The sequence below is a fragment of the Puma concolor genome, chromosome C1 (assembly GCF_028749965.1).
Source record: "Puma concolor isolate L17-30 chromosome C1, mPumCon1.1.hap2, whole genome shotgun sequence".
NCBI classification, from domain to species: domain Eukaryota; kingdom Metazoa; phylum Chordata; class Mammalia; order Carnivora; family Felidae; genus Puma; species Puma concolor.
Window position 1 is genome coordinate 72,643,683 of NC_141674.1, and position 24,471 is coordinate 72,668,153.

Below are 24,471 nucleotides of genomic sequence, written 5' to 3' on the forward strand. Positions count from 1 at the left end.
CATAATGAACTTGACTGTGATCAAACTCTTTAGAATGATTTGTTAAAAGAATGGAGAGGTATTCATGAACTCTAGAAAACAAAGATCAGAACAGCAAAAAAAAATTGTCTATGTTTATTTAAATGTGTCCGAAAGATGAGGTGTTATGATTTTAATGGTTGGTGCCAGTTAACTACATAAATAATCTTTGAAATGGAGGACAATTAATCCAGATTTCCTACTTCAATTAATTTAATTTATTTAATCATCAAGTATTTATTGATTATTGAGCAAGAACTAGCCACTTAATATCCATTCTATATTCTAATTACACAACTAGCAAGCAACTTTGTAACATATTATTTGGTCATTCAGCTGTGGATTAAAATTTTGGTTCTTCTACTTGCCACCCATGGCCTTGAGCAAATTACCTTTCAGAGACTTCGTTTGCCCACTTGAAAAATGGGGATAATAGCATCTCTTGCAGTGTTTTTATGAGGATTAAATGATCTAAGGGTAACGCACTGAGCACTGGTACATAATAGTTTCTTACAAAACATTAACCTATCATGACTTTCGCTTGTATCTATAATGACTTAATAAGAGATAGCTGCATTTATGCATTAGTATTTGTAAGCAGTTATCAGAACTTTACCATTGGTGAACTGATACAATTTCTGGAGCTGCAAAGCAGTATAGGCTCAGACCCTGGCCGACAGAGACCCAGCACTTTGTAAGATTCTGCTTAGAACAGATGCTAGGCAGGAAACCAACTTCTCTTTGAGTAGCAAGAAAGGATTAATTGATTGAGAACTTAATAAAACTAGAATGAATGGGTTTAATTAGTAGAGAACTTAACATACATAAGAACTTCAAAGCAATATTTATTGTAGAGAAGCCTGTCCACATATAACTCACCTGTGGATAATCAAGAATAGGGCTTTATATAAAAGCCCTAACTTTCCACAGTTCTTCAGAAATCATAAAAATAATTAATAAATTTGCACCTGAAGAAATGCTGAGGAGGGTCTTTAAATAACCACGTCCCATGACAACACTGACCTTTGTATTACCGAAAAGAATTTATGCTAAGAGTTGGGGAAAGGGTGCAGGATTTCAAAAATTTGACTTTTCATTTAATATTTTGTGTAAGACAGTGGTTTTCAGCTGTAAGGTTTTTCACGACTCCTTTCTCCTACTTCTGGACCACTCTCCTGCCTCTCTCTGCTCTCTTCACCCTCGCCCTGGCAGCTGCAGTTAGCCTAGGGGGTGCCACTGCTGCAGGCAAACCACAGCTGGATGTTTTATAGCTTGTTTTCTTTTCAGTTTTATACATCATCTCATCAATTAGGAGACTGGTTAGTAGAAACAGAAACAAAACCAAAAAGCAAAAAACACACCAACAAAAACTGCTGATGGCTTATCTATCCCTATTTATATTTGCTATAGTTTGCAATTCCAGGCACCGTCCAGCTAATTGGAATTCTTCGGACCCCAATCTTCGCAACTCTTTAAGCAGTTCCTCATCACTCTCTAGGGATACCCACCCCTGAGCTGGGGAAACATTGGTATTGGGAAATATTTTTCAAAGTGTGGGGTGAGGAGCTCTGGCCATAGGCAAGCCTCCTCCACATGGCGCATGGGTGTGGTCTCTGGTCTCTGGTTATATTAATGCTGATAACATGAAACCCTTTATTTTTTGTTCGGAGCGTAAGTTAATAAATACATTATCCAGTGTCAACATTAATTCTGATATGTACTGTAAGTAAGAGCTAGGAATATGGTTGTCTATGGGGTCTTTTGCTCAAATTAGTATGTGAACTGAAAAAGGCTGAGAACCCTTGCATGTGATCTAATGGGTTTCTATCTTAAAAGTCATTTTATTAAGTTATTAATTTGGAGTATATCAATTTCAGAGTTCTTAATGCTGATTCCTGCAATCAGCAAAGACACACAATTTCTGGGCAAGTACAATGACTTTATACTTACTCTCTGTCCAACGGGACCTTTAGGACCTGATATTCCAATGATGCCAGCATCTCCCTCAGGACCCTAAAAATATAATAAAAATAAAAAGTCAAAATCTTTAATTCTATATGGACATTTTACAAGTGAAATAATCTTGTAACAATTTATTAAGAGTTGGCTCTGAAAATATGGAATGTAAATGGATAGTTAAAGATGTGCATGCTGAGTGCTTTGGAGGAACTGTACTAAAGTGTGCAATTTACTTTGAAGTACACCAAAGTGAATTGAGAGAGGGAGAGAGGGACAGATAGATACATGATAAAGCAAGTGGAGTAAAAAGCTATGGTAGAATCTAGGTAATAGGTATACGGGTTTTCACCCATTCTCTCAACTTTGCTGTATGTTTGAAAACTTTCACAATAAAATGTTTGGGAAAATGGAATGTGAGGGAGACAAAAGCAAATTATTCAATAAAATTGGTAGGGAAATCTATAGCTACACAAATTTTAAATTAACATATTTAAAATTCAAACATATAACTGTACCAACTGAAATTTTACAGATTAAAATATACAAAAACTCAAGTCAGAGACTAAACACTGGTATTTCAACATCTTTCTGATGAATAGCAGAAAACATGTAAAAGTACCCTGGGGCCTGGGAATCCTTGGAAACCTGTCAAACCTTGGACACCATGTTCTCCCTGCAATGTGAATAGATACGATCATCATTATTGTGCAACGGTGGCCTGATCTGGAGAAAAATAATACTTAGTGAATTTCTGAGTTGGCACATACAGGCTGCCCTTTAAGGCCAGGCTCTCCACGTGGTCCTTGATCACCTTGTGCTCCTCCGTGGCCTCTTTTACCTTGAATTCCAGGTTGTCCAGGTAGTCCTTGTTCGCCCTATGGGCAAAAAAAGAAAGGTGATCTTGACTTTAGAATCTACCAACATAATTGAAACCCAAATACAAGTCCATCTTTAGGTATAGTACAGGACACTCAGGAGATCAAATTCTGCATGGTCATTCTTCCTACTGATATTTTCCACATAAGTAATATTTGATTATAATGAACAATACGTGTAGCAGTGGGGAAAGAAAATTCCAAGGATTATGGCCGTAAGTGTGGAAAGAAGAGGGAAGGGGGTACCTAAAAGCTAGAAAGAAGGCAGTGGGGCTAACGAGAGAATGGTGAATGTGCGGTGTGTGTGTGGGTTGTATATTACATATGACGGAATGTGCACTGTATTTGAGTTGGTGTTATTTTGCTGTGTTCTTCTCACCATACAGAGATGATTCAGCTTATACAAGAAACAAAGCAGATTCTCCTGAAGTGTGAACCCTGGTTTTTGTCATGGTTGTCTTTTCAATCCTGTCATTAAGAAATTTCTATTACCTGTTTCTCAAGGTTCCTTTGATATAAATTCCCTTTATCTCCTCTAAAATTCCACTTAATGATATACTCAATCGCCATTATTTTATTTGCAAAGGTTAAGTCTTTTCTAAATTTACTTTTATTTTGTTTTTCAAGTGAAAGTTGAAATATCTTTCACACCATGTCTAAAAATAATAATCAGGTAGAGTTTGCAGATAAGTTAATGAAAAATGAAGCTTGGTAGACTTTGATCAAAGATTCTTTAAGATTAGCAAATTATCTTTCACCGTCTGAAGACAAAGATATAGCTTTGGGACTTGACAAATATGGATCCTTTTTATTGCAGATTCACACATTAAAGAGAGGAATTTTATTTCTTTTCCTAGTTTTAGCATTTGTTCAACTACTTTGAATTTTAGTGGAAAGGGATGAGTCATTTCCAGTTTACCCATATGGATCAGAATATCTGTACATTCTTTAGAAATGGAACTATGAAAAGTTAAAAGGTAATATGATGACGGTGACAACGTCTCAATCCTAGGCTTTTATGAAATCACTTTAGACACTAGACTAATCTCTTTGTTGTCTGGGTCAGTTCTGCACTGAGATAGCTCTGAAACAGGTTTTGTTTGGAAAGCCTATTGACATGTGACAACATTCCATTCAATGCAGGATTTAATTACGATCACTTTGACTCTATGAAATAAGCTCTACTCTTATCAGGTTTATAAATTGGTTGGTTAGGTTCAGACTCAGAGGGATAGAAAGTGTATCTAAGAAAGTATGAATCCAGAAGTAATAAGATTTCTCTTTTTTTCGGAGGAGAAGGTAGATGACAGAGGGGCAAGAAGAAACAGAATGAGTCAAAGGGCATTTTTAAAAAATGTTTATATATTTTTGAGAGACAGAGCATGAGTAGGGGAAGGGCAGACAGAGAGGGAGACACAGAATCCGAAGCGGGCTCCAGGCTCTGAGCTGTCAGCACAGAGCCTGACGTGGGGCTCGAACTCGCAGACTGTGAGATCATGACCTGAGCTGAAAACAGATGCTGAACAGACTGAGCTGCCCAAGTGCCCCAAAGCATTGCCAGTTCTGAGTTAATGAGTTGTTCTGGCAAATTACATGCACTGTGGTTATCACAGGAGATGAGTATGTCAAGGCCATACACTGTTTTTCCTAATGTGTTATTATTGGTCAAATTTTAAAAAAATGATTAATCTTACCATTGTGTGATATAGCCAATGAACTCAGGTACAATAAGCATGTTAGTAGTGCTCCTCATCCATCAGAAGAAAATGTTAAAGTACCTTTGGGCCTGGAACCCCTGGGCTTCCTGGAAGGCCTGATGGCCCCTTGGCTCCTCGAGGACCTGGAGACCCAGCTGGTCCTGTTCTTCCTGGGCTGCCTCTGGTGCCCTAAATAACATAGGTAAGAAATAAAAACTGAGGGTATTTCCTAAAACTTCATCCAGAGGCTCAGTAACTGTAGGAGGCGTTGGTGTTCTGAAAGGCTACTGTTGACACACTGCTCAGGTTTGAGAGTTATCCTGGGCTTCTTTCCCAAATAAGTGAAATATTTAAGTCATGTTTTTACCTACCTAAAGTCTCTAATTATAGTTAATATAATGGTCTGAGGTATTTAAAATGAAAATACTGAGGCAGTACAGTCTCTTAGTACCTTCTGACTTAAATAGCCTAGGTGTAAAGTATGTTCATTGTATTCTAACTTTCTGTATTATATTTGGGTGTGCATGACAACTCTAATAACTGATTAATGTTTCCTTAAGAAAAAAATTCTATGGATATTAACCAGACTTACTGTGGTGATCATTGTCTCAATATATACACATATTGAATCATTATGTTGTATACCTAAAACTAATATAAGCTCTATGTCACTCATATCGCAATTAAAATTTAAAAAGTTTAAAAACTTTTTTTTTAGAGTTTCTGAGTGGTTCATTTGTTAGCCCAGCAAGGAAAGTCACTTACTGACATGACTTAAATCATGTACCCAAAGTAAACTTGTTTAAGATTAAGTTAGCCTTTTGGCAAGAACAATGGCCTGAAATGTTGAAGACATTAGAGCAGCATCAATAAGCAATTAAAAAACAAGGTAAATGCTTTGGAATGGTTTTCCTTGCCTCTTGATGAACTGACAGATGTTAGCATTACAACTCAGTTGTTTATTTGGGGAGTCAATGCTGTGTTAAAGTGACTAAAGAATTAACGTATATGAACAGTTTGTAATTGACTATAGGTGAGGAAATTTTCAAAGACATTAAAGCACTAAATCAGTACAACCTCAAATGGAATCGGCTAAAATGTGATAAAACTGATAGCAAAGCATTGGACGAAGATTTACTGGACAAATTTACAAAAATTGTGAAAATGTACAGTACTTAAAGCTAGGGATATTCATTTTATTATTCACCATCAGTTACACTGAGGAAAATACTTGAATCTAGCATGTATTGTTGAACAAGTATTGTCAACAGTGAACTCCATTGACTCTTGCAACCTTCATCCATTCTGTGATTTTTTTGTGTGAAAATAGAACCTGAATATCCTCATTTTCCCTATCACAAAGCAATTTGATGGCTTGGCAGGGATAAAGTTTTACTGAGCTATTTTGAGACCAAGATTGAAATTGTTTTGAATGAGAAGAACCACCCTCAACCTCTATTATTGAATAATGAGTGACTTCAGATATTAGATTTTGCTACAGACCCTATAATGTTTATCAATGAATTCAACCTAAAATTACAAGGCAAGGAAATGCCTATTTGTGAAGCATGTACTGTGGTAAAATCATTTCTTTTTAAGTAATGTCTATGCCCAACATGGGGCTCAAACTCACAATTCAAAGATCAAGAGTCACATGTTCTCACCAGCTGAGTCAGCCAGCCACCCCGTGTGGTAAAGTTATTTTGATGACAACTAATGTTCAAATCACAAGTAATGTGAAGCAACTTTTATATATTTCCTATTGGTGTCAAGAATTAAAACAGTAAGTGAGACCGTCATTTCCACATAAATTTGTAGTGGGTAGATTTTCTGAGCTCAGCTACTGCCAGTAGCATTTTTTAGCACTAGAGGCAAGAAATTTGTGTACTTCAAAATCCATTTAACTGTGCAGCTGAGAAGTTTTCACCTAAAGTCCAATTGGATATGAATAATATGCAATGTAATGACATAATAGAAGGCAAATATCAAGAGAAGATTCTAACAGAATTTTATAAATTCCTTCCAAGCAATGAATAGGCACAGTTAAAATCATATGTTTGTGACTTTGGTAGTACCTATCTGTGTGAAAAGAATTTTCAAAGATGAAGTATGTAAAACATGCAAAATCTCATTATAGGTCAGCATTAACAAATAAAAAGAAAATTTTGATGATATGGAACTGTAATAAGCTAAATGTTATCTCCCTCCCACAAATAATTCCATTTTTTCTCATTACTAGAATTGTATTACCAACAAAAAGTTGTGCCAAATTTTATTTTGAATTGCATGAAGAAAAACTTACTGAAAATCTATTTTATCTTTTGTTGCATAAGTTCTTAAATAAAACCCTTAATTTTGCCTCTTGCCTTGCAAAGCCTAAAATAGTTACCAATATTTACAGAAAACATTTGTTGACCTTTGTTCTAGATGACCACTACTTTCTCAGTTGATTCCTGGGATACTAAATTGGGTTGTGCAATCATTCTTTCATGCATTCAGCAAAAAATTGATGATAATATAGAATACCATTTATGTGAAAGGAAGGTACCATGGGAAACCATATGGGGAATACAAATATAAATATGTTTTTGTTTTCAAGGAGCTTAACATTAAGTGAAAAGGATAAAATGTAATTATATAAACAGTTATAATAAATACAGAAATATTTTAAAAATTGCCAGATGAGAAGAGAGATAGAAAGCAAATTCTAGAGAGGTTCTGAATAGGGGAAATTACTTTTGGTGCTGATCAAAACAGGAATTACTGATAAAGTAGAGTAGAACTGGATCATAAGATAAAGATATTGCCCTTAAAGTTACAAATGTAATAGGAAAGATGATTTGCTAAAGAGAGTATTCTTGTAGAAGGCCTGGTTGGGAGAATAGGATTTAAAGATAAAGCCAATTTTGAATATAATACTAAAGTATTTTTCCTTTTTTCTCCAAGTTATTTCCTCCAAATTATATCATCGCATATCTTTTTATTTTCTTACTTACAGTGAATAATTCAACATAGTTAAAGAATTACCTTTTCTATGTAGATTTTCTTCATGACCACAAAACTCACTATAGTAATAAATGTAAATGTATTCTATACCACTACGTGCCATGTACTATGCTGGACACATAGAGAGAGATGCCTACAGAGTATAGGTTCATATTCCTAGGTTGACCTTTAAACTTTTTTTGTCCCAATCTACATTAGCCATTTTCTCTCTCGTCATTTCTCTACAGTAGTGGTTCTTGATATTTGTAAGGAACCGTTATGAAGACAAAATAGGGGAAGAGAGAGAGAAGGAGAGAAGGGGAGTAAATGAGAAAAGAGAGGGAGAGAGGGGAGGTAGAGACAAAGAGACAGGAAGAGAGATGGGGAGAGAGAGGAAGGTGGGGCAGAGAGAACATGCGCGCACACACACACACACACACACACACAGAGAGAGAGAGAGAGAGAGAGAGAGATCCACATTGTGAACTTAAGTTTCAGGTGGTTATATGGTTCTTACATATTGCTTGCATCTTAACCTAAGTGCACTTATCTCTATTTCCTTCCCCTTGTCACATGAATTTGAGGACCCTGGATGTATGTACTCTATCCTATTTCTTTCCCCCTGCCACACAAATCCTGGATTCAGGACTTGGTGTCATTTAAAAAATTTTTTTTAAATCTTTATTTATTTTTGAGAGAGAGACAGCTGAGCAGGGGAAGAACAAAGACAGGGAGACACAGAATCCGAAGCAGGCCCCAGGCTCTGAACTGTCAGCACAGAGCCTGATGTGGGGCTCAAACTCACAAACTGTGAGATTATGACCTGAGCCGAAGTAGGACGCTCAACTAACTGAGCCACCCAGGTGCCCCGGGACTTGATGCCATTTTAGAACTCATTAATGCAAATGAAAGCAAATCCAGTCAGTCACCTGAGACCTTGAGATAAAATTTCAAAATGTTTAGTGAAGATGTAGGTGTCATACCAATGGCCAGGTGTCTAATAGAAATAAGACTTTATAGAAAAGGCAAGTCTCAAAAACAAATTTTGATGAATAGTGCCCTCTCCACGAAAAACAAAAAAAGGTGAAAAATGTAAAGAAACCAATGGCCTGCAGAGAAAGCAGATTCTAAAAGGTCATATAAAAGATGGAAGGAAGGGTATGTAAGCAAGGAAAAAAAAATCATACAGACTTAGGTTAATATATAGACTTAGGTCCAGTGTTAAACTAGGTGAAATGTAAGGATTTTTTTTTTAAAGTGGATTGTCTTGCAAAGCTGTGAATAGCCTATCCTTGGATGTATTATAGAACTAATAGATGCCACAGGGAGAGGATATAATATGACAGATTACCCTAGACAATTTGAGGATACCTCAACGTTCCAAAATTCTGAAACATTAGCACTTCACTTGTAATTTTAGGCAATTTTTAAGACCTTTATTTGCTAACAGTAAAAAAAAAAAAATGTATCTTTTGGGTAACGCATGGACAATGGACATTCAGACACTGCTGAACGCTCCTGAAGTCAATAGGTCTTTTTAGCTGAGAATAAAAAGGACCCTAGAACTAGTCCGTAGGGTTAACTGAAAACTAAAAACTTTACTTGCAGTGCTATCACATATTTAGCACAGCACAATGACTATGTTCCAAGTCATTTACTGTTCATGTTGGTTTCTTAGAGAGAAATTTGAGGATAGTAGCAGAGTGTTCTGTACAAAGTTCCAAACAATGTTTCATACAAGTAGAGAACAAATATTTCTTATTATGAACACAAAGATGGATGAGTAATTTTGCTTTCAAGAGAAACAGATGCTTATGCCTAGGCATTCTTTCCAATGTCTTACAAATGATTTGTCTAACACCAAGAAGCAAAGAGTAAGTCATTCTGAGTGAATTTTAAAATGTAAACAAAACCACAATTAATTTGTTCACAGATGATGAAACCAATAAACTCTGGAGGAAGTGTCAGTTTTGATTGGACTGAAACCAATGACTGCTTAATCCTTGATATTCTAAAGAAACAAGTACTTGGGTCAGTAATCAACAACAATAACATCAGCCACAAGAGTTACTTCTTATTGTCATCTATGTATCAGAAACTGTCATGGTAATATGGTTGTATTGTTTTATTTAATCGATGTCAGTTAAGAAAAGAAGAGGGATCCCGTGTCTTTTACTTTGACTTCCCTGTGGGGAAAGGAAAGAGTAGTTTACGTATAAATTTGCCTTCAATCTGGAATTGAATGGAAAGATCTGGAAAGGAAAATGGAGTTATCTGCACACATTAGAAGGACAGAGAGAGGAAGATTTTGGAACAGTGATGACTGGTTTGTATATAATAGTGAAACATCACAGAGAATGTCCCTAGCTCTCTTAATTTAGTTGCCTTAATCTCATTAGGATTGAAACAACTATATTAAGAAATAAGTAAGAAAGAAATAAAATTTGCTCAAGACAGGCAACAATAGAAATCCACATTTTAAAGTAGATTAACAAAGGGGTGCCATCTTTAAAACTATGTTGAATGAAAAGATAAATATTTTTAATGTTAATTTTATTGATTTCTCAACAGAATAATAAATTTAAAGTGACACTAAACGTCAAATTAGTTGATGTTTTCCTTTAAAGTAGCACCTCGAAAATTACTAAAAAGTTTTTTTCTTTCCCTACTGCCAAGCATTCTTTGTGTTCCTAGCATTATATTTATGTAGTTATTTATTGTGTGAGAAAATAGCAATTAAAATTAATTTGCTTTCTACAGAGCGAAAAATAAGTATGATGCCCTGAATTTTTTTGCATTATTAGGCAACATAAGTACTGCATTTTTTGTTTAAGCCAGCAAATCAACGAGTTAATAAAAGTAATGCTTTGCTTCCTTTACTCCAAGCAACTAAAAACACTTCTGTTTAAGTAAGAATTTCTCATTTTATTTGGTTTACTAAATATATCCCTCCTAGGAAAGAATTGGCTGTTTAAAAAATATGGGATAGGAATTATTAGGTGATTATATGCAAGGCTACATTATATCTAAATAGTGTAGCATTCATAACATTTTCCTTCAGTGCCAGTCATAAGTAATGCGGTCAAAGGCTGGAAATAAGATTTATGAATGAGCTGTATACTACAGTTAGGAGATAACTTTAGTTTTGAATCTCTAAACATATTAAAGCTTATGGAACTTGGAGCAGGGTTGAGACAAGTCAGGTTAGCTTGACTTAGGTTATTCTCAAGAGTATACAAAACTAACTCTTGTTCAGCCTTAATGAATGTAGGCATTTCAACATTGTATTACCTCACAGAAATTATTCACACATTTCCATTAGAACAACTGGTGGTTTGTCAGTCTTGTAAAATGGACAGTGCAAATGTCACTCTAATATTGGGCAAAATTAATGTATCTTACGAAATCTCCTTTACTCAGCCCAGAACGTATAATCACAGGACTAACAAGGACTGAAAGAAGTTATTTCATTTATGCTTTGGCTCTCAGACATGTCTAGGCTCACACTACTATGAAGAAATAAATGTCCATCTTTTATTTCAAAAATAGCAAATCTATACCCATACTATTTTATTTGATCCTCAGAATCCTGTGAACATGCCGATTCTTTCCTGACTGCAGGTTTTTCCCTTTTGATTCCTTCACATAGCGTGTTCTTCCTTCATTCTGTATATACCTGGCTCAGTTTCCTGAAGGGATATATAGTATAAATATACCCCAGTATGACTTCCTCAGTGAGGCCTCCACTGTCTACTCCATCTATAATCTACTTCCCACATGTTCTATTTCAAAACCCTATTTATTTCTTTCATGGAACTTAGCACAATTTAGAATTGCCTGATTTGTTTATATATGGACTCCTAGTCAATTACTAGGCTGATCCATATTGCATTATGAATTGTTTTTAGGTCTAAAATGGTCAAATGTCAGAAGTTTCTTGCTGTTTCATGTATGTTTCACGAAGGCAATTCTTTGTCCATCTTGTTCACTGCTCTATTCTCTAACTCCTGGCTCATATTAAGCACTAAACAAATATTTTTGAATGAATGAATGTTTGCTTAACCATGAATATCTATTACTATGGAAAGATGATAATAGCTCAATAATAGACATTCACATAGAATGTCTCATTTGATACTCAGAAAAACCATATAAGTCAGGTATTTTTGTATTGCTGGTATAGATGATGCTTAAGACATTAAGTAGGTGACACATCCTAACTTTATTTGGGTCTCCGAAGTCATTGTTATTATGCAAAGAATATTCATTCTTCAAATATTTACTGAGCTCCTTCTATAGGCCCGACACTGCTAAGTGCTAGGGATGCAAAGATGAATAAAACACGATCCCCATTCTACAAGAGTTTGCAATCTTTTGGGGGCAGAAAGATGTGAAGATATGTAATCAGCAGCCATATGATCCATCCTCTGATGGAAGCAGTGCATACAGTATACATAAGTTCAGAGCAGGGAGGCTTAACTCTGAGTGAAGAATCCAAAGAAGAGTGTCTGAAGGAGGCAACCGTTCAATTAAGTCCTAAAAGAGCAAGAAATTATTCATCCTAAAGTCAGAGAGAAAGATGGAAGAGCTTTCCAAGCAGAAGGCATAAATTGCATGTACAAAGGCATTAAAGTAGGAAAATATGCAGAATTTGGAGGAATGTCTAAGTAATTAAGCATACCTGAAAGGGCACAGTATAGTGGTTAAGGACATAGGTAGGCTCTGAATCTACATTGCCTGATTTTGAATTCTGGCTCTATTATTTGTTGTCCATGTGACCTCAGGCAAGTTACTTAGTCTCTTGGAGTCTCACCTTCCTTTTCTGTAACCTGGAGATAATAGCTCTACCTACTTGATGTTTTTTTTTTTTGTGAGGATTAAAAAAACTTCATCCATATTCAGCACCTTGAATAGTGCCTCGCACGTGCTAAGTGTTTAATAATTGTTAGCCGCCATTATGACTGAAATGCACAGCAAATGTGAGGAGAAAAGTGGACTATAACACTGGAAATGTAAACAGAGGCCAGATCATGAAGGATCAACATTCCAAGAAGACTATGAACTTTATTGGATTGAGAGTCATTGGAGACTCAACTAGGAACATTACATCCTTTAGCAAATCTTTCATTTTGTTGCTAATAAGCAGCCAAACAGACTGTGTTTTGTCTGCTCTGGAAGAGTTCCTAATGAGCAGTTAATGGGCCAAAACAAGCAGCACAGGGAATAGAGAGAAAGTAGCAATCAGGATAAACCATAATTGGAAATCACCCTCTTAATAATCAAGAGTTGACAGGATCTGCTGATGGTATGTTTCTTTCTCCAAAATACTGTGAAGAAAGAAATGTATCTTCTCAGAAACAGAAGTTTCTTTAGTGTGACTAGCTCACAGGCTAGAGAACACACCAGATGGGTGGCAGGGCTGCTGGTGTTCTTTAACAGAGGCTTCCACGGTGGTCTTCCTACTCTGTGCTTGGATTATGAGTGGGCTGATGAAGTGTGTTTTTCCTTCCTATACTGGGCACAATCCACAAGTGGAAAATTTAAGACTTTCGATGTTCTTTTAGGACAAGCATCTCATTTTATACAACACTTAAGCTTATGTTCACCTGACAAAGTGCAAAGTCAAGATTGAAAGGCCTTGATTTGTCTTAAGTCAAGATGTTAGTTTTGTTTCTTTCCCTCTTTTCCAATAACCAATTTTATAAGTTGCAGCAATAAAAAAATAAAAAGACCGGTAAGCCTTCATTTTGATGACAAATAGATTTATGATCTTTGCAGAGAAAAGTTGTTTTCCTTTTTCATAAATGATTGAGGCACTACTGAAGTCCAACGCAATGAAAACAGCATGGTAGACTCATTTACTACAGATGTGCTAAATTGACGAGTCTCAAAACACTCATTTATACAGAAGGAAATTCACACAGGCAACTGTGAGTCTCCCCAATACTATCCTTTAGTTATAGTCACATGACCTTGGAAAAACACCGAAACTGTGGAGTGAATATGCCAAGAATTCTTTAACTCCTTGGCCACATCAAAAAAAAAGAAAGAACATTGTTTAGGAAAATCAGGCAGTTGCATAATGCTAGAAATCCCAGAATAAATATTTTTCTCAGTGGAAAAATCCAGCAGTCTTTAAAGGTAAGCCAAGAAACACCATGGTGCCATGATTTAAAAAAATAAAATAAAAATTACAAAAAAAGACCAATGGAAAGATGTCCTTATCCGTTGTTGAAAATATTCCAGGGAATATGCTAGTATTTAAAGACTGTTACTATCTCTTAAGTAGTTTTTCTACTGCCACAGTAAGTTTCAGAGATAATTACTTAGAAATCATTTCACCTAATGACCAGTTTGGCCATTGTTACCTAATGTCATTGAACAGACCAGTTCCTTATAAAAACTATTATTCTGCTTTCATATCATATATTCTACAGGGAGCAGAAATACTTACAGAAAAATTTTCTGTATTCTTAAATACCAATGGCATGTGTAAACCTTGGGGCTTTATTTAAAGGGGATTCCTCAAGGGAAAGTTAATTTTGTTTTTATTTTGAAGGCTACAAAACATTTCAATATTTATGACATTCTGATATTCAAAGTATGCATGTGAAATTTTTCTTATTCTTTGAAAATGCTAAAAAGTAGGAGATGATGAATTATGATCTGATACCTAATTGCTTACTAATAGCAATAGCAGATACCATTCAGCTTCATGGATTTGGGAGGTATACAACATTATTGTAATTCATTTCAACTCCTTTCATCATAAGATTCCATGAGGTTTTTATACAAGTCATGTATAAAGGGACATGTGGCTCTGAATCTGTTTTTTATTTTTATTTTTATTTTTATTTATTTATTTATTTTATTTATTTTTTTGGGACAGAGAGAGACAGAGCATGAACGGGGGAGGGGCAGAGAGAGAGGGAGACACAGAATTGGAAACAGGCTCCAGGCTCTGAGCCATCAGCCCAGAGCCTGACATGGGGCTCGAATTCATGGACCGCGAGATCGTGACCTGGCTGAAGTTGGACGCTTAACCGACTGCACCACCCAGGCGCCCCTGAATCTGTTTTTTAAAAATGACTTCCTAATTAGAAGTGGAATAGCTTACAAAGTGGAGCTAGAATATGCATGTTTTATTACCTAATTCATACTGAGATTCTCCTTGCTCCTCATTATGTCTTCAGCGTCTCCATATCTACTAGGTCTATCTAGCATTTAAATGTGGTTAAGCTTCTCTCACTTAAAAATAACTTCTATAATTTCAGTTTCATCTCTAGTTATTGCCCTCCTTTCTCTTTCAGGGCCAAATTTCTCCATTGAATCGTCTGAATATCTTGATTTCCTCACTGTCCACTCTCCTCAAGCACTGCAATCCTATTTCTGCATCCCCTGCATCAGATCAAATGGTTATATGCTGATGTTACTGATGCTCTCCATATACTAAAGTATAGTGGTTATAATTTTATCTTTTTAGATTTTGGTACTAGTCAGTGTCTGTATTTGCAAATACCAGAAACTAATCCTGGATAATTTAAACAGAAAATTTACTGAAAAGGTACTGAGTAGCTCACAGACAAATCCAGAAAGCCAGGTTCGCAAAATGCATAGAATTGAAGGAAGTTTAGGTAGCCAGAATTTGGACACTGCAGAGTGCATCACCGCAGCTTGCTAGACATGGACTCCAGTCACCCCTGGAACCTGAGTGCTGTTGGGGTTACTGCCACTGCCACTAGAGTAGAATCTCTCTATTATCCCTGCTTCTGTGTATCACTAACTCCCCAGCCAAAGGGCTAGCTAGACATGACTGATTGGTTAGGCCTAGGTCATAGGCCTGTGTCCTTGTTTCAAGGAGGAAATGGGAAGTGAAAATCTAGAATCTGACTTCTGTAGAAGGTGCCCTCCCCCCACCAAGACTCAAAAAGGGAGTAAACATAAACATTTATAAACATAAGATGGGGTTAAAATGCTGAGTAGCCAAAAACCAAAAAAATAAAATTAATAAAACACATGTCCATCACAATCTCTCAGGATTATTAGATCTAGTTGATGACTTTTTCCTTGAAATATTTTTTTTCCTGAGTTTCTATGACATTACATTCTTTTTCTCCTACCTATTACGATCACTCCATTTCAGTCTCCTTTGTAGTCTCCTCTTCCTTCTTTACCTGATTTCTAAATGACAGAAATCCTTACAGCTCAGTACCAGACCTTCTTTCCATCGTTTATTTAATATTTGTATTTTTCTTCATTTGTTCCCCAAATCTATTCACTGTCGCTTCTCTATCTTGCTGTTTGTCCTGGGAATTTGACCTTCATGGACTGTTATCATCTGGGTTCCCTTGTCCTCTCTTCACTTTCAGTTGGGGTTGGCCAATGGGGTACATATCTCTAGGATATTAGAGGAGAAAGGAGTACTATATTTGTTTCTTCCATTTCCTCCTGGCTTTGACATTCTGTCAGTGGCTAGGTTACGTTCAAATACAGCTCCTGTAAGGTGCCCCTTTTCCCACAGCTCCAGCCCTCAGCTTGGCTCTCGACTTGACATTATTTCTTTCCTTTAACCTTTCAGGTCTAAGGACAGTAACCACATCCTACTGTTGATAGTCTCTGGATTCTCCCAACATCCCTTACTGGCTGTCTTAACCCTTTCTTCATTTCTGTAAATATTTTTTTCAAAATTCAAAAGTAGATGGGGCACCTGGGTGGCGCAGTCGGTTAAGCGTCCGACTTCAGCCAGGTCACGATCTCGCGGTCCGTGAGTTCGAGCCCCGCGTCGGGCTCTGGGCTGGTGGCTCGGAGCCTGGAGCCTGTTTCCGATTCTGTGTCTCCCTCTCTCTCTGCCCCTCCCCCGTTCATGCTCTGTCTCTCTCTGTCCCAAAAATAAATAAAAACGTTGAAAACAAAACAAAACAAAAGAAAAAAAAACAAAATTCAAAAGTAGAGTATTTCATCTACTTTCTAACATGACTCTGATTAAGTACATTTCTATATGCTGATGACTCTCACATTTATATCTGACATTCTCTCTGAGCTCTAGGCCAGAACATCTAATTGCCTAAATGTCATAACGTTACCCATAAAATTTGGGCTTCCTTCACTGTTTGCTTTTTTTCATGACGGGCAGTATAATACACCAAGTTAGGAACTTGCACAAGTTAGAAATTTGGAAGTTATCCTTGACATCCCTCTCCTTCCCTTACCTCCCTTAACCAAATATCAAGTACTGTAAAAACTACCTCCAAAATACCACTAAATCCACCCACTTCTTTCCATTTCCACTTCACTAGTCTAGTCCAAACCATGAAGATATGCAGCCTGAAATATTGCAATAAATAGTCTTCTTATTAGTTGCCTGTATCTATGCTTGCCCCTTTCAATCCCTTTTCCATAATGAAGCCAGAGCAAGTCCTTTAAAAATGGAAAATTGGGATAATGTCCCTCCTAACCTCAACAGGGTACTAGTATCTTCAGATAATGCTCAATATCCTTAACGTGTCCTTCAATATTTACATGATGTGGCTCTTGTGTACTTCAATGGCATCAAACTGTATCAGCATACATCTTGTTCACTAAACTTTAGCCATAATTGCTAATGTTCTAGTTTTTCAAACACACTATGTTCTTCCTAGCTTTGTATATGCTGTCATCTCTGCATAGAATGTTTCTTTCAGGCTTTCCTCACTCACAGTAATCATTCCTAATTTATTAACTCCTACTTATTCTTCAGTGTCATCTCTCTCTTTCTCCCTACCCTCTCATAACAAGCCACTTTACTGACATAAATTGCAAAGTACATAATTTGATAAGTCAGCATAAAAGATTTCACACATTTGTGAAACCATCATCACAATCAAGATAATATATCTGCCCCCTCCCTCAAAAGCGTTCCTTTGGTAAGCCCTCCTTCTCATACGTCTAGCACTCCCATCTACAGGATACCCCCGATTTGCTTTCTGTCACTACAGATTAGTTTGCAATTTTTAGGATTTTACATAAGTAGAATCATACAGTATGTGCCCTTTTTTGTCTCTTTTTCTTCACTCAGCATATATATTTTGAGATTCACTCATGCTATAGCATGTGTCAGTAGCTCATTCTTTTTATTGCAAACTAGTATTTCATTGTACATACATACCACAATTTGTTTAGCCAGACACCTCTTGAAGAACATTTGGGTTATTTCCAGTTTAGGGCTATTACAAAGATAAGTGCTATGAATATTCATGGACAAGTTTTTGTGTAGATACATGTTTTCATTTCTTTTGGCTAAGAGTAGAAAGGCTGGGTCATATGATAAGTATGTTTAATGTTTTAAGACACTGCAAATGTATAGGTAATTGATGTCTTAATGGTATCTGATCAGTGAACATGGTATATATGCCACTTATTTAGCTCTATTTTAACTTTTGTCAGAAATGTTTTATAGTTTTCAGCATATAGATTTGCACATTTTTGTGGTCATGTTATCCCATTTTGGCACTATTGTCACTACTGTTTTTTAAATGTTACTTTCTGATTGTTAATTGTTAGTATATAGAAATACAATTGAAGTTTGTATACTGATCTAACAACCTGCAACTCTGGTAAATTTACTTATTTTTTTCTTGTAGAGTCTTAAAGATTTTCTACATAGATGATCATGTTGTCTATGAATAAAGAGAGTTTTATTTCTTCCATTTTACTTGTTTTTATTACCCTCACTAGAACCTTACTTAATTGATTAGAACCTCCAGTACAGTGTTGAATTTGTCATATATATGTGAGATATCTGTAGGAATATGAGGCCTCAATGGTTAGTCTCACAAATACCTAGACTGGAAATACTTTTCGGAGGAAGTACTGAAATAATAATAGAAACAAATTCAGGAGATTCTATAAGGGATATTGAAAGTAATAGTGATAAAATAGCTTGATTATTACTCAAAAAAGAAGCAATGGAAATAAAAAGAGAAAGTAAATGCATAAAAACTAAAAGTAAAATCAAGGCAATATCAAAAAGTGATGGAGGCAAAGAGTAGTTTATAGAGACAAAAGGAAATGAGAGGACATATAAGTGCTTGTTTTGTTAGAAATACAGATAGTGATACATTTAACAAATCAATACAGTTAATACATACCAATATATACATATTTGGTTCTTAAGTTCAGTGCAACTGGTACAAAACACCAATCAAAAAAGAAAGGGCAACTTTCATTTTATTTTTGAAAAATGTTTATTTATTTTTGAGAGAGAGACAGAGTACAAGTCGGGGGTGGGTAGAGAGAGGGAGACACAATCCCAAGCAGACTCCAGGCTCTGAGTTGTCAGCACAGAGCCCGACATGGGGCTCGAACCCATGGACCAGGAGATCATGACTTGAGCAGAAGTCAGATGCTTAACCGACTGAGCCACCCAGGCACCCCAAGAAAGGGCAATTTTTAAACCAGCAAAAGAAAATTTAGTGTATCCAATAGAAATCAGGAAAGAAAAAAAAGAAGACAGAAAAGAAATAAGACAGTATAAGACAAGGAAAAGACAGAATTAAGATGGCAAATATTCTTAATGGAGAAATTTTAGATGCGTTCTCTAAGATCTGTGCAGTAGAAGAATGTCCCCTATTGCTACTACTGTTTAACATAGTATTGAAGGCCCCTACCAACTTATGTGGAAGGAAAAAGAAGTGAGTGTAAGGAAAGAGATCAATCTGCCATTATTTGAAGGTGATACTGTCTGTCTTAAAAACCCAATAGAAACAAAAGCAAATTATTAGAAATTTAAAAAAATCCAGTTGTATAGAATATAACCTGAATTAGTGACATTCTTTAAATAAGTAATAACTAACTAGAAAATAAAATAAAAAATAATACACAAAGTCTTTATTAAGAAGCAATACTCCATATTGATAAGAGCAAAGAATATGGAGTTAGGCTGTCTTTTAGCTATGAGACACTTGAAAGTGATAATCTCAGTGCCTCAGAATGTATGTAGGTATGTATGTATTTTTTTTTAACTGAGGTATAATTGACCTCAGTTTCTAGATGCATAAAATGAGGATCGTAATTGTATATATCTTATAAGACTGTAAAGATTAAGTGAGTTGATGTAGTCAAACACTTTATCATGGTACCTGGCACATAGTTAGCATTATATGAACTTTTGCTGTTATTATTATGGAAATATTTCATTATAGGACAATAGAAAATTATAAGAATAAATATTTCATCTATTTGATTAACTAAATGGTAAGTTATGAATTTTCTCCCAATAAAGCTATAAATTCAAGACAAACCCAATGACAATTCAAGTTTTTGTTTTGTTTTTAGAGAAACCCAGCAAATCTAATCTCAAATGTATGGGGTAGAAGTGTAAAGAAGGGGAACTTGCCCCATTAAATATGAGGACACATTGCAAAGCCATAGAATAAGAACAGTGTGACCATACAAACAGACCAGAACAATTTTTTTCTGTAGAAGGCAAGAGAGTAAATATTTTAGATTTTGTGAGGCCATTGGTCTTTGTTGCAACTACTGAACTCTGCTTTGTAGTACAAAAGCTGCCTTCAATGTTCCAAAGGTGGCTTAAGATATTTGATGAGCTCAAAACACGTGGGTTGTATAGTCCCTAAAACTGTGCTTCTTTATGGTTCTTATTTATAAGCTTTTATATGTGCAAAAATGGTATATATTATATATGAGTTATTAGATATAAAATATGCAAGAGAATGTACTCATTGACATTCCCTGGAGATCATAAACATAATTCCAAAACAACTATTAAAGCAGTGATTGGCTAATCTGAGACAGTATCACAACTAAGAAAGCTAAAATATATATGGTCTAGCAAAAAGACACTTATAAATAAGAAATAAAAAGTAAAGAGATATTCATTCTACTCACAGGAAGTCCCTGTTTTCCTGGTAGCCCAACTTTTCCAGAGTTTCCTGAAATGCCATCGGCTCCATGGTATCCTTGCATGCCTTTTGGCCCAGGTAGGCCTGGAAGACCCTTGGTAATTAAATTACATGGATTATAGACAGATGCTGTACAAATGTTTAAATGACAATTACCTTTGGGAGGGGGATGTTTACATTTTTAATACCCTACCCCAGGATAAATTTTCCTGTCTCCTGAATTCCTTTTTGGATTCCACAGATCAGGTAACTCTTTAAAAGTTCCCTAAGCAGAAATGCCACCAAGCTAACTAAAATGTGCTGTGTAAGCTTTTCAGCTTTAGTGTAATTCTCTGATACTTTTCATTGTACTGGCCCATGCTTTACCCAGCTATGGTGAAAAGTCAGCTGTATGCATCTGTCAGCATAGGAAACAGCTATCATTTACTATCTGCAAAACCTCATGCCATATTATTTTCTCAAGAAACAAATTACAAAACAATAATTTATCAAAAAACTACAAATTACAAAACAATAATTTATCAAAAAACAATAACTTTTTGTTATCATTTTGAAATAGATGATTATATGACTGAATAAAGGTCTGAACATTTTTTTTCTACTCTTGGGTAAGTGGATATTACCCATATGAATCTCTGGTCTGAATGTGCTTATATTTTGTGTTCGTTTTCTCTTCTTTTTTGAGCCAACACAGGCCACCCAAAGTAGACATCTCGCCCTTGGCTGGGGAAGACCAGCAGGAAGTTTTGAGCTGCTAATAAGCCAGAAGGGGAACTTGCCCCATTAAATATGAGGACACATTGCAAAGCCATAGAATAAGAACAGTGTGACCATACAAACAGACCAGAACAATTTTTTTCTGTAGAAGGCAAGAGAGTAAATATTTTAGATTTTGTGAGGCCATTGGTCTTTGTTGCAACTACTGAACTCTGCTTTGTAGTACAAAAGCTGCCTTCAATGTTCCAAAGGTGGCTTAAGATATTTGATGAGCTCAAAACACATAATAAGCCAGTCAACACATATTTGCCTGCCTAGAGGAAGCTGATGGCTAAGGTAAAATCAATCTTTATTCTGTGATGAAATGATTTAAAACATTCTTTTCTAAGACTTTCTGTTCTACTTGCCAGGGAACTGAGAGGCTGAGTCCTTCCATTACAATCCAGCTTAGGCTTTTTATTCATGCTTGAAGATCTCTGACCTTTCTCACCAATCATTTAGTTATATTTCCAGTTCCCTGTTTTCAGTGGTTCATGATCAGAGAGTAGCATGAGTCCACGGAGAGAGCTCCATAACACCGGAAAATAGCATCCTTCAATTGCTGAGACTTGTATTTGTACAGCAAGCTTGGTTTTGAACTCATGGTCATATTTTGTTCCCTCTGTGTTCCAGCGTGGGCTTAAATTATTTTTTGAAGACAAGCTGATTTATCCAACACTTGTCATAATTGGCCCCAAACCTTTCTGCTTGCTGAAGTTGCCAATTCTATTTAGAAAAACAAGAAAGATGAAAAGGGTCTATTACTTACAGGAATCCCAGGTTTCCCAGCAGGGCCAGGAGTGCCTTTTTTCCCTTTAGGACCCTAAAAATGTGAAGCACAGCTGTAATTGATTGTAATAAACTTAATTAAACTGAAGGCATAGAAAAGAACCCTAGACCTGGATGCCACAGCACGTAATGCCACTAACTAGCTGTATATCATTGAGATTGTCATTTAACCTCCCTGGGAGTCATTTTCTTTATCTGAAAATGAGAGTTTGACCAGATAATCTATAAATTTCCATCTAGCTCCAAATTCTATGGTGTAAAAATTTAAATACTGGCTCTAAAAGGGAACTAAATATTATTTAATAAATGTCCACTTTTTCAGACAGAGCCTTTGCCTTCCTATTGAAAGTGGCAAAGTGATTTATTAATTCAGTAAACATTTACCAAGTTTTACGTATCAGGTACTCTGTGCTCTGTTGGGAATGCAAAGTCAAAGTTACTGATCTCAAGGCACTCACAGTGTAGTAAGGGACATGAACCAATAGCCTAAAATGTGCTTATCTGGAAGCATAGACAAGAACATACTTGTGAATCAAAGAAAAGATATTTATTTCCCACGGAACTCTTTGTTTTTCCATGTGGGAGATGTTTTAAATCATAATTGATTCAGCAGTAACTGGTCTGCCAGGATAGTTAGGAATTTTGCCCTTGCAAATCATGCCATTATTGTGATGATATCCTAAAATTATTTTAAAAAGAAAAATGTGGAAAAGAATGACCTAGTTCACAAATAAGAAAAAGAAGCATATTGTCATTACCAGACACATTTCTCAGAAGTCATCAAAAGTTGTCACAAACAGGATAATTCCACCAAAACGGGATGTTAAGTTATTCAAATTTCAGATAAATTGTGCCAAAGATTCAATTTGAGAACAACAAAGTAAATAATTTCATAACGTATTACATCTTCTGAAAATGAACTTAATATTTTAAGAAGAAATAGTATATGTACTAATAGAAAAAAAGGGCATTTTGTATAAGAGATAAAAATCTAACTTTGTTAGAATTTGGTAATGGGAAGCTATATGGAACAAGAGTTCTACCTCCAACTTGGAGAACTACTTTACTTGACTTAAAAGGTCACTAATATAAAGTGTTTCTAAGGGTGAGGAAACCAGAAAATGAAACAGTAGATGATCTGAGTTAAGTTGAAGGGGAAGAAATTTCTGGAACATATGCTCTCTAAAATAAATATACCTTTTAGGACACAATAAAGAAATAAAATAAAACTACAAGATTTTAAATACTGAAAAAATTGTGATTTCAGGTATCTCTAATAGCACTAATTAAATAGTATATGAACTATGATAATATTCAAATATGTTAGCCAGAGTATTTTTTCCTTCACAGTATTTCTTTTTATGCAAAGTGATAGACCTGCTCTAGATTTGAGATTTTCAAAATAGACTTTCCCTTAGCTTATGGATTTCAACATAGTCTTCTGAAACTCATGGTGAGGTAATAATTTTAGAAGGATATAATATTTTGAGAAGAATACATTTTTAAAAAGAAAGCCTAATTTTTATTTTTTATTAAATTTTATAACTTTTCCCCCAATGTTTATTTATTTTTGAGAGAGAGAGAGCATGAGAAGGGAAGGGGCAGAGAGAGAGGGAGACAGAGAATCTGAAACAGGCTCTGTGCTGTCAGTGCAAAGCCTGACATGAGGCTGGAACCCACAAACCGTGAGATCAGGGCCCCAGCTAAAGTTGGATGCTCAACTGAAAAAAAATGATTTTTAAATATGAAAACTCTATATTTGAGTATCAAAAACCAAGGTAAGGGGCGCCTGGGTGGCGCAGTCGGTTAAGCATCCGACTTCAGCCAGGTCACGATCTCGCGGTCCTTGAGTTCGAGCCCCGCGTCGGGCTCTGGGCTGATGGCTCAGAGCCTGGAGCCTGCTTCCGATTCTGTGTCTCCCTCTCTCTCTGCCCCTCCCCCGTTCATGCTCTGTCTCTCTCTGTCCCAAAAATAAATAAACGTTGAAAAAAAAAATTAAAAAAAAAAAAAAAAAAACCAAGGTGACAAAGGAGTCCAGTCATACAATTTATGCCATAAAGAACAGATTTAGAATTATAATAGTATAAGAGAAAAATTTTTCTACTTAAGGGGATATAAATATCTTCAAGTTGGTGAAAGGTAAAAACAAAAGCATAAGAGAAGCAAGATTGTTTGACACTGACAGGAATCTCTGAGAAGGGCCCTTTATACCTCACTCTGCCCTCAAGTCCTGGTTTGGGGGAAGCAATAATACCCTCAGATAAGTATGGGAATTTGGGCACAGAAACAATGGCTAGGGAGACTAAAGTCCTCATTTAGAAGTCCACATGAACTGCACTAAGTGTCAGCAGTAGAGTAGAAATTTCTACATTGGAATGTCTAGGCTGGTGGGCTTGAGAAAGTCTGAGTCCCACCAGCACCCAGCATGGTATGGGGATTAGCAGAATACATTTCCACTTGGCCAAGAACAGAAGCAGGTAGCTCTTAAAGGCC

At 36.0% G+C, this 24,471-nt stretch overlaps 1 protein-coding gene across 5 annotated transcripts in view; it reads right to left on the minus strand.

Moving 5' to 3' along the window:
- COL24A1 (collagen type XXIV alpha 1 chain) overlaps positions 1-24,471 on the minus strand; it is a 404,519-nt gene that overhangs the window by 45,013 nt on the left and 335,035 nt on the right. For all 5 annotated transcript variants that reach the window (XM_086717446.1, XM_025934829.2, XM_086717444.1 and 2 more), the window contains 6 exons: positions 21,959-22,012; positions 20,420-20,527; positions 4,631-4,738; positions 2,745-2,852; positions 2,597-2,650; positions 1,969-2,031 (listed from right to left, as the gene is read on the minus strand). In XM_086717446.1, the coding sequence (XP_086573572.1) occupies positions 1,969-2,031; positions 2,597-2,650; positions 2,745-2,852; positions 4,631-4,738; positions 20,420-20,527; positions 21,959-22,012 (495 nt within the window). The remainder of the gene's footprint in view (positions 1-1,968; positions 2,032-2,596; positions 2,651-2,744; positions 2,853-4,630; positions 4,739-20,419; positions 20,528-21,958; positions 22,013-24,471) is intronic.